Source organism: Ostrinia nubilalis, chromosome 29 (assembly GCF_963855985.1).
Source record: "Ostrinia nubilalis chromosome 29, ilOstNubi1.1, whole genome shotgun sequence".
NCBI classification, from domain to species: domain Eukaryota; kingdom Metazoa; phylum Arthropoda; class Insecta; order Lepidoptera; family Crambidae; genus Ostrinia; species Ostrinia nubilalis.
Window position 1 is genome coordinate 4,568,809 of NC_087116.1, and position 15,077 is coordinate 4,583,885.

At 43.1% G+C, this 15,077-nt stretch overlaps 1 protein-coding gene across 1 annotated transcript; it reads left to right on the forward strand.

Annotated features, from left to right (window-relative positions):
- Positions 1-757: 757 nt before the first annotated feature.
- On the forward strand, positions 758-12,197 carry LOC135085732 (protein SGT1 homolog). The gene is made up of 6 exons (XM_063980529.1): positions 758-909; positions 1,944-2,060; positions 2,667-2,868; positions 4,153-4,238; positions 10,035-10,139; positions 11,013-12,197. Exons 1-6 carry the CDS (start codon positions 877-879, stop codon positions 11,118-11,120), a joined length of 651 nt encoding a protein of 216 aa, XP_063836599.1. The 5' UTR covers positions 758-876; the 3' UTR covers positions 11,121-12,197.
- Positions 12,198-15,077: the final 2,880 nt, after the last annotated feature.

Genomic DNA, 15,077 nt, shown 5'->3' on the forward strand with positions numbered 1-15,077 from the left:
GATGTGTGGGGTAAGTAAATGGGTATCTGGTATCTGGCCCAAAAATCATTTATCTTTTTTTAGACAAGAAGAGAAAGGGCAGAGGGGTAAAAGTATAGAACAAATCCAGTTCTTAATGATGAATCAATGGATCAATCAATCTCCGAATTTAAGTGGTGTACACAGTACATTTGGAATAACATATAAAATAGTCGTGACATGTAAATCGCACTAAGGATCAAATAAAAAAAGAAATGTCAGTGTCAGATGTCCAGTGTTGCCAGAAGGTTACTTTTGTAACCTTTTTGGTTACTTTTGAACTGCATTGGTTACTTTTAGGTTACACTAATGAAAAGGTTACTTTTAGGTGATTTTTCAGAAATTGTAGAATTAACTTTTACAGGTTATTCAGTAAAAAATATTAATAGTGACAATTTAAAAATGATGTCATAAACTGCATTTAAACATGAATTTGATTTATTATTTGTTAAAGACAATGAGTTTTAGCGAATGTTATTCGATAATGAAACGCAAATCCATGAAACGGTTTTATACGACCGGTCACTTTTCGGTCTTCATGATTGGAATGGTCAAAATTTCGAATTGATTGATGATCAATTGTATTCATTTTCCATCCATGAACAACCTTACACAATCACTCCGCACCCCCCCCCCCCCCCGTATGAAGGTTACTTTTTATTCAAAAAGGTTACATTTTTTTATATTTCTGGTTCTTTTTGGAAAGACCCGACTGGCAACACTGCAGATGTCAATATGTCATTCTCTAGAAAAATCGCTGGCTGATTGTGTTCGTCGGTTCTGTTTTTTCTCAATTTTATCAATAAATAACTCCAGTAATTGCATTTATTTTGATTTTTCCAACGAGGGAACCCAAAAATGGGCGATAAAACCGAAAACGCACCTGCTGAGGTAAGTTTTACTACAGTAAAATTATGGATCTTCCTAGCATGCATTTCTTACTTTCAAAATGTATATTTAGAAAATTAAATTCTACGGTCTTTGTGTTTGTAATGTGATAGTACTGAGTGCCTGCATAATTACTTTCTCTCTTTACGCTATTTTCATAAATTAAAAGTACATTTATGTTGTATTGAGATAATTACAATAAAATTTAGTGTCTGCCAGCTAGGTAAAATATTGATCAAACTTTTGCCTAACTTACCAAATCGTTGTGATATTTTAGGAGACAAAAGTATATTAGACAAATTACCTATATTATTTATCATTACACATTTAGTATATGAATTTTAACACATTTTGTAGTAGCTTTCATTGTAGGTTTTGTAACAACATGAAAATTTGGTAAAAATCAGCTTTTGCATGGTCTCTACAAAAGTAAAAGATGTTTCATATGAAAAATCTAGAACCCTCCATGGTTGTTTCTATGCCTCTCAAATAAAATACTCAAGTTTTGGCATTCTTCCAGTATTGTCTTCGTTTAACGATTAATTTTGCTCTAGTTACTAACCTCATATTATGTATATGGCACCAACTGGTACACTAGTGCTTAACTGAGTCAGTGTCTGAGGCATGGGAGCAGCACAAGAGGGTGTTTTTGAACTTTTTGAGACGTCAAATGTCAGTGAGTCTTCAAATTTCCATGTTTTCCCAAAGTAACGACCTTGTAAAAACTAAAAGTCTAAAAGGCTACTGCGACACAAGCTATGCTTAGTGCAGAAGCCGCTAGTCATAAGAATACTCTGTACATTGATTTAATGGCAATAAACATTTTATTTAGGTATTTATTTATTTATTACATCAATATTATTTTGTCACATCATAATATGACAATGTCACCCTTCCTGTGCTGCTCCCATACCTCAAGCACTGACTTGAGATACGCGCTATACCTCTACAACAACATAATTTAAGGTGCCACATTATTCACCTTGACATACCGTAGTTTGTACATAACTTTTGCTTTATACTTCAATTTATTGCAGGCGGTGAAACCGAAGATCAAGCATGACTGGTACCAGACTGAAGCCCAAGTGGTCATCACCATACTCATAAAAAATGCCCCAAGTGATAAAGTAAAAGTGTGTTATGGAGACAGAAGTGTAAGTTCATACAATAGGAAAGATCGTAGCCTGAAATAACTATAAATTTCACCAGATCGTTGGTCCACCTAGTGGTAGGCCTGCCCACACTACGTCTTTCGGCTGGTGGTCGCCACTCAAGAACTTTTCTGCCCCAGTGGCCATCAATTCTGCGACCTATGTGCCCTGCCCTACGTGGACTAACGATCTGGTGAAGGTCGCAGGAGCCTGGATGCAGGCGGCGCAAAACCGGTCGTTGTAGAAATCCTTGGGGGAGGCCTTTGTCCTACAGTGGACGTCATTCAGTTGAAACGGACGAAACTATAAAAACAAAACTGCAAAGGCTCGGCGCAAATGGGCCACCGACCACAGCCACCGGTGGCCAGCGACGGCGACCTAACACACTTTATAATATAATTTGTATGGATTAGGTACTGATCCACCTAATCCAAATATTTATTTAGCAACGAGCGGGTTATAAAATGTGGCGGCTTCCAGACACCGGTGGCTGTCGCTCGCTTCTGACACTTAGAAATGTGGCGGTACCGCGCGACAGCCACCGGTGGCTGTGACCGGTGGCCCATTTGCGCCGACACTAAATGTAAAGTATTAAATAACTCATTACAGCTCTCCGTAACTAGCTCAATCCCGTCCTCCGACTCTGAATACAGTCTGGAATTAGAACTAGCTCACGAGATAGTTCCATCAATGTGCACGCACGTCGTCACGCCTTCCAAGATTGAGGTGAAACTACGCAAGAAAGAGGGACTGAGATGGAATGTGTTAGAGGGAGAAGGGAAAGAGGAGACAGTCAAAGCTATTCCTCAAGGTTAGTTTTTTTGTTTTATATTTGCTTTGGTTTGGACATAGCCAGTGTCAAATAAAATTATAATATAGTCTGGACTGCGAGCACGTAGAATTTTGTCCAATGACCCTAAGCTACCCATCCTTATCGCTCGCGGGTAGTTATGTTGCTGTCGCGCTCGCACACTCATTGCGGGCGCCCGTCGCACAGTCGCGACAGCAATATAATTACGCGCGAGCGATAAGGATGGGTAGCTTGGGGTCATTGGACAAAATTCTACGTGCTCACGGACCGGGCTTTAAAACTATAAAGTTTTCTCATGATTATGAAATGAATTAATAATAAAATAAATAAAAGTCTCATCAAAGATTTTCTTCATTAGTTTTGATCAGTATTTGTGTGGGTATTACAATTGTATGCCTAATATAAATTATATTGTGTATTTTCAAATTGAATTTGTGTTTAAAACTAGATTTGACGAATGACGGTACGGGCTTTACAATGAAAACGATGCAAGAGTGTAAATCGCGCAAACGCATTGGTTCGTTGATTTGAAACTTTTTAAAGATAAAAATGCAACTCATATTATTATGAGGCACAACTACATAGACGACCTAGTGTACGCCAGGCCTACGTAATTTTATAAAAGCTGAAAGTTTGTAATGTTAGTAGAATTACAGTCTATTGAATATACAGAAAAAGCTACCGTAAAAGTTAGACTTACGTTATACCATAAAATCTGATTTTTATGTATAATATTTGGGCAATAATTAAAAGTATTTTACCCAACAGCCAGACAGTTTTGACAGTTCCAACTCCTTGCCAGACAGTTTTTTTAGGGTAGCTCCCAAAGCCACCATGACCCAAACTTCATAATTCACCAACATTATCCCAACTAATATTATAAATGCGAAAGTAACTCTGTCTGTCTGTCTGTCTGTCTGTCTGTCTGTCTGTTACGCTTTCCCGCTTAAACCTCGCAACCGATTTTGATGAAATTTGGCATAGAGATAGTTTGAGTCCCGGGAAAGAACATAGGATAGTTTTTATCCCGGTTTTTGAAACAGGGACGCGCGCGATAAAGTTTTTCTGTGACAGACAAAATTCCACGCGGGCGAAGCCGCGGGCGGAAAGCTAGTATCCTATATTGGGAGCATACGCTGACAAACTTTCAGCTTTTATAAAATGACGTAGGTCTGGCGTTCACTAGCTCTTAGTCTAACAGCACTGTAATCTAACAGTTATTACAATAGGTGATATTTTTTACGACCCCATTGAATTAGTTTGTAATTAATTGTATAATTACAGCTGTAATAGACGCGTCCGGACCGCAGCAGCCGCCGAAACTATTCAAGAAAGACTGGGATAAAATAGAAAAGGAAATCAAGAAAATGGTAAGCATTATAAGGAATCCAATCCAAGTTTGATCTCTAACAGCTGTAGAAGTGGCACGAAATTGTCAAAGCGGCACGTGACGTCAAGGAGTGGTTAAAAGTGGAGCACTTTGTGGCGTCACGCGGAACTTAAACGCACCATATAGATCGTTTCATCCACTTGGCCGCGCCCCAGCAATGTGTGGTCCCGGTCGCGCGGGGTGCGGGGAGTGTGGTCCGAGCAAGCCGTAAGGCATTACTGTAGTGTGCGTGTGCACTCATGGATCATATAGTGTGTACCGATAACACTCACTATTATTATTATTTATGTATGTATATTTTATGCAGTATAGGTTAGTGTCCGTGACTCCCACTCGGCATGGGGCACACTGAAAACCAGCGTCGTGGCTTCCCTCACCGGGGGCCACGGCATATGCTGAGTGGGGTCCCATTGCGATGGGCATAGCTGTGCGACAGGGTGGCACTGCTTTCATTGTATTGTGGCGTTTAACCTTTTAAAATTAAGTTAATATAGTATATTTTAATAGTTTATCTTAAATTAATATCATTGTAAAAATATTATAAATATGTATCTATACTAAATCTACTTAACGTAACTACACTGTGTATAATAAATAGCTTACTTATTTTTGTATAACTTTTATCAATCTAGTTAAACGCACAAACACCGCGCGCAATCCGTTTTACTATTAGATATTTTTGTGAATGCACGATCAGCACGGCGCGAGCGGCGGTGGTCGGGCCAACCGGTTCCGTGGATGAACGCCCCCCGCCGCAGCCGCCGCGTTCGCCTGACGCGCGCCAGTCAATTTTAGTCAGCTGTCGGTTTTGCATAAAAACATTGCGCGCGCGCTTAATTCATTCGTGACCTAGTTAGTTTATGTAAATTTCTGTTTCGATAATCTACTGTGATTTGTGACCTTGTTATCTATCTACTTCTTACTCCTTCTTATTGTGGACAGTTATTCTGTGTGTGACGTCAATAAACTGTTTGGTGTTTCCCTAAGACTGTGTTGTGATTTATAAACGTCCTTACTACACACATAACAATAGACACTTTCCACACTGGTGACCCCGTAGAACACAAGATGACGAGCAAGGAAACATTCCAAGACGCTTCGGAGCAGAGTGCAGCCGCGCCCAGTGAAATTTTTAAAGTTGGTGTGCGAATACCCCCATTTTGGCCAGAAAAACCAGCAATTTGGTTCGCGCAAATAGAAGGTCAATTCCTGATATCCGGAATCACATCAGACGCAACCAAATTTTATTACGTAATTGGCCAACTCGACCAGCAGTATGCAGGGGAGGTTGAGGACATAATAACCAACCCACCAACTACCGGCAAATTCGAGAAGCTGAAGACAGAGCTCATCAAGAGGCTTTCGGCGTCCAGGGACAAAAAAGTCAAGCAGCTCCTCGTCCACGAAGAGCTGGGAGACCGCAAACCATCGCAGTTCCTGCGGCACCTGCAAAACCTGGCCGGCCCCGACGTCCCTGAGGAGTTCCTGAGGACAATTTGGACCAGCCGACTCCCCAACACTACTCAGACCATCGTCGCGTCGCAGCCCTCGACGTCACTCGAGGCCCTGGCTGATCTCGCCGATCGGATCCATGACGTAGTGCCGCCCAGCCCACACGTAGCAGCCATGTCGTCAGCCACCGCAGCCAGCAGCAGCACATTGGATACTCTAGTGCAACAGGTCGCAGCGCTAACCAAACAAGTGCAAGCTCTCACAACCGCCCAAGATCACTCGCGCTCCAGACCTACAGCGAGAGCCGCTCACCGCTCCCGCGACCGCTCCCGCTCCAACAGGTCCCAGTCGAGCTACAATAAGTACCCTATATGCTGGTACCACGCAACGCACGGGGCTAAAGCGAACAAATGTGTTAAACCGTGCGACTATAAGGCGGAAAACGCGTCGGGCGGACGGTAATGGCGACTAACGCCCGCCCTAGCTCCGGTCGCTTGTTTGTCACGGACCACCGGACGAAAGTGCAGTTTCTGGTCGATACTGGTAGCGACCTCTGCGTTTTCCCACGGTCTGCATTAAAGGAGCGACGTCTACCGACAAATTACCAACTATGCGCAGCGAACGGATCTACAATAAATACCTACGGTTACGCACATCTCGTTCTAAACCTAGGCCTACGCCGCGACTTTGCTTGGCGATTCATAGTAGCCGATGTTACGAAGCCGATAATAGGTGTTGATTTTTTATCTTTTTATAATCTGATTGTAGATTGTAGACATCAACGCCTCATCGACAACAACACTACGCTCGCGACCCAGGCTTCGCCTGCCAGCTCAACAGATGCGATTTCCTCGGTCAAGGTAATTACCGGTGCCTCTGTATACCACGACATACTACGGGAATACCCAGACATCACCCGTCCTTCTGGTATACTCCGCACGCCGGCTCATAACACGGTGCATCATATTCGCACCACACCTGGCCCACCTATTTGTAGTACACCGCGTCGACTGGCACCTGACAAGCTGAAAATTGCCAAGGAAGAGTTTGACTCGATGCTCAAGAACGGTACCGCCAGACCTTCCGAGTCACCCTGGTCTTCCCCACTACACCTGGCCCCTAAGAAGGATAGCGGATGGCGCCCCTGCGGTGACTACAGGATGCTCAACGCCAGAACCATTCCCGACAGGTACCCCATCCGCCACATCCACGACTTCTCTCACAGTCTTTCCGGATGCCAGGTCTTTTCCACTATAGATTTGGTAAAAGCTTACAACCAGATCCCCGTCTTCGTCGACGATATCCCGAAGACCGCTATCACCACGCCATTCGGTCTATACGAATTTCCGTTCATGACGTTCGGACTTCGAAATGCCGGGCAGACATTCCAGCGATTCGTCGACGAGATGCTGAGGGGACTGGATTTTTGCTACGCCTACCTGGACGATTTCCTGGTCTTTTCGAAGGACCAGAGTACCCACGAGGCCCATCTACGCCAGCTCTTCTCCAGACTTCAACAGTATGGCATGGTCATCAACACTAATAAGTGCGTGTTCGGCGTATCTCAGGTCACTTTCCTCGGCTACCGTATTTCTGCTGCCGGTACAATGCCGCTACCTGAGAAGGTGGAAGCCATCCAGTCCTATCCGACCCCAAAAACCGTGAGAGAGTTAAGAAGATTTCTGGGCATGATCAACTTTTACAGGCGATTTATACCTGACGCAGCTGAGCACCAAGCACCCCTCAACGCACTCCTCACCGGCTCGGTCAAGGGCTCACACCCCGTAAGTTTCTCCAAAGCAGAACACGACGCCTTTGCCAAATGTAAAGAGAGTCTATGCCGAGCAACACTGCTAGCACATCCTAACTGCGAAGCCAGACTAGCCATCGTTACAGATGCCTCTGACTCTGCAATTGGCGGCGCGTTGCAGCAACAACGAGACGGTTTATGGGAGCCACTCGCATTCTTCTCCCGCAAGTTGAACACCACACAACAGAAGTATTCCCCATACGACCGAGAACTGCTTGCTGTATACGAATCGATCAAATACTTCAGGCACATGGTGGAAGCTCGCCACTTCACCGTCTACTGCGACCATAAACCCATCTGTTACGCATTTCATAACAGAAAAGAGAATTGCTCACCAAGACAGTTCAGACACCTGGACTACATCTCGCAGTTTACCACGGACATCAGACATATTTCTGGTAAGGATAACGTCGTAGCTGATGCTCTTTCACGGGTCAACGAGATCGTTCAGCCCGTTGACATTGCCCAACTAGCCAAATCACAACTTTCCGATCCAGAACTCCAGCTACTCCTCGACAACACGACATCGTTACGCCTAAAAAAGGTTAAACTGCCGGGATTGAGCTCTGAACTGTACTGCGATGAAAGTAGTGAGACTTTACGACCTTACGTCACGAAAGAAATGCGTAAACAGGTTTTCGAGAGCATACACTCCCTCAATCATCCGGGGGCGACAGCTACGACGAAGATGGTCACAGAACGCTTCGTTTGGCCCGGTGTAAGGAGAGATTGCCGCGAATGGACACGCGCCTGCATCGCCTGTCAACGTGCAAAGGTTACCCGCCATGTTCATTCTCCACTTGGCACGTTCAAACTCCCGCGTACCAGATTCACGAAGATCCACATTGATCTAATCGGACCCCTGCCACCATCCCAAGGTTATCGCTACTGCCTTACAATTGTCGACCGTTTCACGCGCTGGCCTGAGGCAATACCGTTGCAGGACATAACGGCAGAGACCGTAGCAAGAGCACTTGTTCAAGGCTGGATATCTCGCTTCGGTTGTCCTACTGAAATCGTCACAGACAGAGGCCGACAATTTGAGTCCACGCTCTTTAACCGCTTAGCCGAGCTAGCAGGATTCCAACGTCGTCGTACCACCGCCTATCACCCGGCCTGCAATGGGCTAGTCGAGAGATTCCATCGACAGTTGAAGGCCGCTATTACCTGTCACGCCAATAGTAACTGGGTGGAGTCCCTCCCGCTGGTGCTGCTAGGTATACGGGCTACACACAAAGAAGACCTCCACGCATCACCAGCCGAGCTAGTTTATGGTGAGACCCTACGCCTACCAGGAGAATTTTTCGAGCACCAAACCGACAATGTACCGGACTTGACCGATTTCACCCATAGAATACGTCAGTTCGCACGCAACTTACTCCCAGCTCCTGCTTCCCGACACATAGCCAAATACCCAGTCTTCGTATTCAAAGACCTGGCTACTTGCAAATACGTATTTCTTAGGGACAATACAACACACGGATCATTTCAACCGGCTTATACCGGCCCCCATGAAGTACTAGAGCGAGGAGATAAGATTTTTAAAATCATCGTAAATGGGAAACCAGCGACTGTCTCGATTGATCGGGTCAAACCCACATATTCACTTCGCGAGACACACCCCGAGACCAAGACATCCCCAGATTATCAAGGGCAAAAAACTACTCCTGAAACCGAACAAGATAATAATATTAGAACGACACGGTCAGGACGTAAAGTACGTTTCCCAGATTATTATCGCCCGTAACCCGGTCTCTGGAGGGGGGTGATGTGGCGTTTAACCTTTTAAAATTAAGTTAATATAGTATATTTTAATAGTTTATCTTAAATTAATATCATTGTAAAAATATTATAAATATGTATCTATACTAAATCTACTTAACGTAACTACACTGTGTATAATAAATAGCTTACTTATTTTTGTATAACTTTTATCAATCTAGTTAAACGCACAAACACCGCGCGCAATCCGTTTTACTATTAGATATTTTTGTGAATGCACGATCAGCACGGCGCGAGCGGCGGTGGTCGGGCCAACCGGTTCCGTGGATGAACGCCCCCCGCCGCAGCCGCCGCGTTCGCCTGACGCGCGCCAGTCAATTTTAGTCAGCTGTCGGTTTTGCATAAAAACATTGCGCGCGCGCTTAATTCATTCGTGACCTAGTTAGTTTATGTAAATTTCTGTTTCGATAATCTACTGTGATTTGTGACCTTGTTATCTATCTACTTCTTACTCCTTCTTATTGTGGACAGTTATTCTGTGTGTGACGTCAATAAACTGTTTGGTGTTTCCCTAAGACTGTGTTGTGATTTATAAACGTCCTTACTACACACATAACAATAGACACTTTCCACAGTATGTTTTATGTCACCTCTGTCTTATTTGCTTTTTTATTTTTGTTTTACCTCTTTTGTCTTTTGTGATGTCCATGGCAATAAATGTTTCTTTCTTTCTTTCACTCAAACATTAGCGGAAGAATGGTGGGGAACTATAATCCTATGATGATATTGCAGGAAGAAGATGAGAAGCCTGAAGGTGACGCGGCATTAAACGCTCTCTTCCAGAAGATATACGGCGAGGGCTCGGACGAGGTGCGCCGCGCTATGAACAAGAGCTTTGTAAGTGTTTGACTAAACATTGTTTCTCCTATAGTCCGGACTGCGAGCACGTAGAATTTTGTCCAATGACCCCAAGCTACCCATCCTTATCATCATCATCATCATTTCAGCCATAGGACGTCCACTGCTGAACATAGGCCTCCCCCAATGCTTTCCATGTTGATCGATTGGCAGCGGTCTGCGTCCAGCGCTTCCCTGCTACCTTTACGATGTCGTCGGTCCACCTTGTAGGTGGACGTCCCACGCTGCGTTTTCCGGTACGCGGCCTCCATTCCAGAACCTTTCTGCCCCATCGGCCGTCAGTTCTGCGTACTATGTGCCCTGCCCATTGCCACTTCAGCTTGCTAATCCGTCGGGCTATGTCAGCGACTTTGGTTCGTTTACGGATCTCCTCATTTCTGCCTGATTCCCATCCTTATCGCTCGCGCGTAATTATGTTGCAGTCGCGCTCGCACACTCACTGCGGGCGCCCGTCGCACAGTCGCGACAGCAATATAATTACGCGCGAGCGATAAGGATGGGTAGCTTGGGGTCATTGGACAAAAATTTACGTGCTCGCAGACCGGGCTTCGTTGTCTGCTGCTGTCTTTCCCGAACACTATAATCCGGGCCTTTTCAAGGCGAGAGTGAATAGGCACTTACAGGGCAGATAATTATGTACCATCCTAGACTGCATCTCACATAACATCCCGTTTTACCCCCTTAGGGGTAGAGTTTCGTAAAATCCTTTCTTAGCGAATGCCTACGTCATAACATCTACCTGCATGCCAAATTTCAGCGTGATCCGTCCAGTGGTTTGGGCTGTGCGTTGATAGATAGATCACTATGTCAGTCAGTCAGCCATAAATATTTAGATACATAAAATTTCCACAGGTGGAGTCTGGAGGCACAGTTCTCAGCACCAACTGGAATCAAGTGGCCAAAGACAAGGTAGAGGTGAAACCGCCCGACGGACTCGAGTTCAAGAAATGGGAGAACTGAACTGATATTAGATTGAGAACTTGAGATGTTTTCTGCTTCGAAAGAACTATTTCAGAATGTAGGGTAGTCAATCAATAGACAGGAAAAATTGTTGCACGTTATACTCTTTGAACGTACTTACTGTGTCTGTAAATCCAGATCCAAAATATCATTACGTAAATACAAACATAATCTGCCAAAATCCTAAAAAAATGTTGGGTAAAAATATTGTATCAAAATCTGTTCATCCGTTTGGGAACTACAATGGCGCTGACAATTAAAAATTACAATATTTAATGTCAAATCCTAACGTAATAATTTAGTTCCCTCAAATCAAATGTACGTAGTATCTCTCGAATGGAAAACATACCAAGTAGGTGTGTAATGCATGTCGATAGTTACAACACTATTGTCGATATTGATTGATGTTTATCGATGTACTAATGCAAACTAGTCAACTTATACAGTCCAATCTGTATTACTGTGCATTTAGATACTTTATACACAAAAATAATGAAGAAAAAGAACTTGCAAATTTAGGCTGTCAAAGTGTTAATATGTTGGCAACATTGGATTCACATGTCAACTGATAGTGTTGCCAAATTATCGGTACTTTGACTATCGATAAAAGATATTATTCGTGTCGATCGAAAGTTATAGATTTTTTGTTTTATGCCACTTTTTAATGAAGTAAAAAACGGCGTTTTTCTGAGCTACCGACAACATTATGACGTTAACAGATGCACAGTAAAATGGATTTACTTAGTATTCGAAAAATCTTAGTACACTATCGATGTGTTTACGTTTTAATGTGTGCCGAAGAATTTTATGGATATGTGTTGTTATTGTAATTTAATCTCGAGTTCATATGCTTTAAAAGCACAAATTTATAAAATATTACAAGATGGCTGCTGTAAAATGCGGCCATTTTGTCAAAAAACAGCGACACTGGTGCCCAAAAAGTGAACTAAAGTTCAAATATGCATTTCCATGAATTCTTCAGTACAACTTATTATTAATTTAAGTTTCATATATTGTGTTATTCGATTATAAGACTGTAATATTACGGAGAGTGATGAAATAAAATATTTGTAATTATTTTCGAGTTTTATTTTTAAAATCAGACGGGTCACACATATTTACAAGTACAGTCAACGTCATATAGTTCGTGACACCCAAAGTAGCCAAAAAGTTCGCAACACGTCTTTGTTACAATGAGGGCTATAGTTTTTATACTTAACAGTTGGCACCCCTGTCGATTGACAGGACCTTACTCTACAGTGGCGCCATCTTGATGAGTGCAAATGCGATAGTCCTCCTACCACTTTCGCGCTCACCAGTTGGCGCCACTGTCTTCGCTACTAGCAAGTGACAGGACCTTACTCTACAGTGGCGCCAACTGGTGAGCGCTAAAACGATAGCCCTTATTGGAACAAGGTTGTGTTGTCAACTTTTTGGCCACTTCGGGTGTCCAGAACTATTTAAATCTGACTGTGCAACGCATTTTGACAAATACTAGCATGAAAACGTACGTTATGCGTTTTAAAATACGTATTTATAATAATAATAACTAGCTTGCTTCTATAGTTCCAAAATACTGAACTGTCCTATCGATGACATTGACAGCGGGGCGCCACCGTCAATACCGAATCGCTGGTTCCGATTTTTGCCATGTTGGAAACCATAAAGTTGAACGATGGTAGCGCCCCCCTGTCATTGAGTTTGGCGGGACAGTTCAGCGTGGGTCATCTATACCCATGACATCGCCCGTGTCGACGAACGAAAGAAAAAGTCGTCTTTTTTTAGTTTAAACCAAAATCAGTTCAACTGGTAATTCGTGACAGAAGACATTTTTTTTATAATTATGTTTGTGAAATAAGTACGGTTTGGTCAAAATTTAAGTTCTTTTCTGATGGGAAGTTCAGTAATACATACTTAAAAGTAATGTATTTGTAAAATACGATACTATAACACTTCTATAATCTAAAATACCTATAGTTATTTACAAAAGTAAGTATTATTGCTATAAAAGGACTAGTCCTGAGTATTTAGTAAATAATATTGTTTTAAATAAAATATATTAAGAAAATCAACCAAAGTGTACCACAGGGTACCATATTATGCCCAGTCTCTTATATCATGCAACAAATCAACCTTTACTACTGCTAGCGTTGAACAAGTCGATGGTGGCCTTGCTAACCGTGTTAGGATATGTTTGGACATGTCCCTCGTGTATCGTGGAGATCTCCCCAGAACTTGACTGCAAGCCGTTTCGAACTGGAGGCACTTTCTTCCCATTTGTAAGGGAGATTGAGGTCTTGGGTGAGTCTGGGTCTGAAAAAAATTAGATCTTTATGATTGATTAAACTACCGGTACTGATAACGTTTCAGATAGTTCTGGCCCAAGCGAAAGGTCGTGGATTCTTCGTCGTTCTTCAAGATATAAGAAGACAGGACGCGTCCCAGTGCACGTGGACGCACAGGGTGACACATGAAGCAATCACAGAGCTATTCAACCCTGATTGTTCGATTTGCTGCTTTATTTAAGCAAGTATCGTTTGTGAATACGGGCGTAAAACATTTACCTTCTTCGTTAACATTCTTCGCTTTTTTCTGCATCCCCACCACACAAGGACCTTTAGCCAGCGACCAAGAGGGAACAGGAACCTCTTCCCTCTTTATAGGCTCCAGAATATTCCTCCTAGACCTCAAAACCAACGGCAAATCGCCTCTAGAAAAATCCCTCCCAACGTCCCCATTTCTGTTGATATTTTCATGCGGCAACACTGTTTTATCTTTTATTTCTTGTGGCAATACTGCTTCTATTTTCGATATGTGGCCTTCGACTGTAAATATTTCTTTGTCTTTAACATTTAATATTGGTTTTATATCGTCTGAAGCATTCGTTTCTGTGCTGTCTTGTTTTATGAGTCCATTTTTGGGTGATATTGAGTCTATATTGTGTGGTACACCGTTTAGTTTGGGAGTGCCATTTTCTAAAGACAATGGAGGAGCAGTAGCCATGTATTGGCTGTACATATTGCCTATTAGCTCTTCGGTGCGTCTGAAAATAATAAAAATCATCATTATCATTTAGTTCTCCACTGCAGGAGCACAACCCTCTAATTTACCAGAGGTAGAAGACAGGGTTTTACTCTCAGTATAGTCCCCGCGGTTAGATTTTCGCGGTTAACTCTATCACGCGTGGCCCCCTTTTAAAAAAACGAGATATAACCTCTCCTGTTTTTCCCAGGGTCTTAAACTAGCTTTTTACTAACATCAAATTCTGTTCTATAGTTTTTGCGTGAAAGAGTAACAAACATCCATCCTCACAAACTTTTACAGTTATTATTATAATATTAAGTAGTAGGTCGGAAGACGTAATGTAGGCAGACCTCCCTCTAGGTTGACCGAGGATTTGATGAAGGTCGCAGGAAGTACCTGGATGAAGGCAGTGTAGGTCCGTCGTTGTGGTAACTTTTGGGGAAGCCTTCGTCCGGCAGTGAACGTTTTACTTAGTGGGACAACGGGACTATTTCCACCTCTCGTTCCCACAGCTGCAACTCCTGTGTAGCCAGGATCTACAGCTTGACCGCCAATAACCCAAGTGTACGCCAAGTTTGTCCCGGGGGAAAGTTAAACTGTCATTGGACCCGCAACGAAATTAATCAGAAGAATTAAGGAGCTCGAAGTTAAGGTTCGACTTCCCTCCAGCGCAAAGCGGAGGCCTTTGACCAGACATCATTTGGCTGAAACGAACGAATATTAGTGGAGCAATAGAGTATTTATTTACTTACCTAGTAAGAGGTATAATGACGGTCTGTGCAGCGCCATTAGAAGTAGGATGGTAGGCGTTGTGGCCAAAACTGTCGAGAGCAGAGCTGCCTGTCACCTGGAAATTACATACAGTTTGTGTGAAACTACCGCACATTTATTTGTTTATATTAAGAAGACCAGGGTTTACATGAAAGTACAACC

Bases quoted from the DNA above. Each gene is read 5' to 3' on its own strand.
- LOC135085732 (XM_063980529.1), top strand. From the start codon at position 877: ATGGGCGATAAAACCGAAAACGCACCTGCTGAG. The intron at 2,061-2,666 runs GTAAGTTCATAC...AACTCATTACAG, and splicing joins TGTGTTATGGAGACAGAAGT to CTCTCCGTAACTAGCTCAAT. The intron at 2,869-4,152 runs GTTAGTTTTTTT...GTATAATTACAG, and splicing joins AGTCAAAGCTATTCCTCAAG to CTGTAATAGACGCGTCCGGA.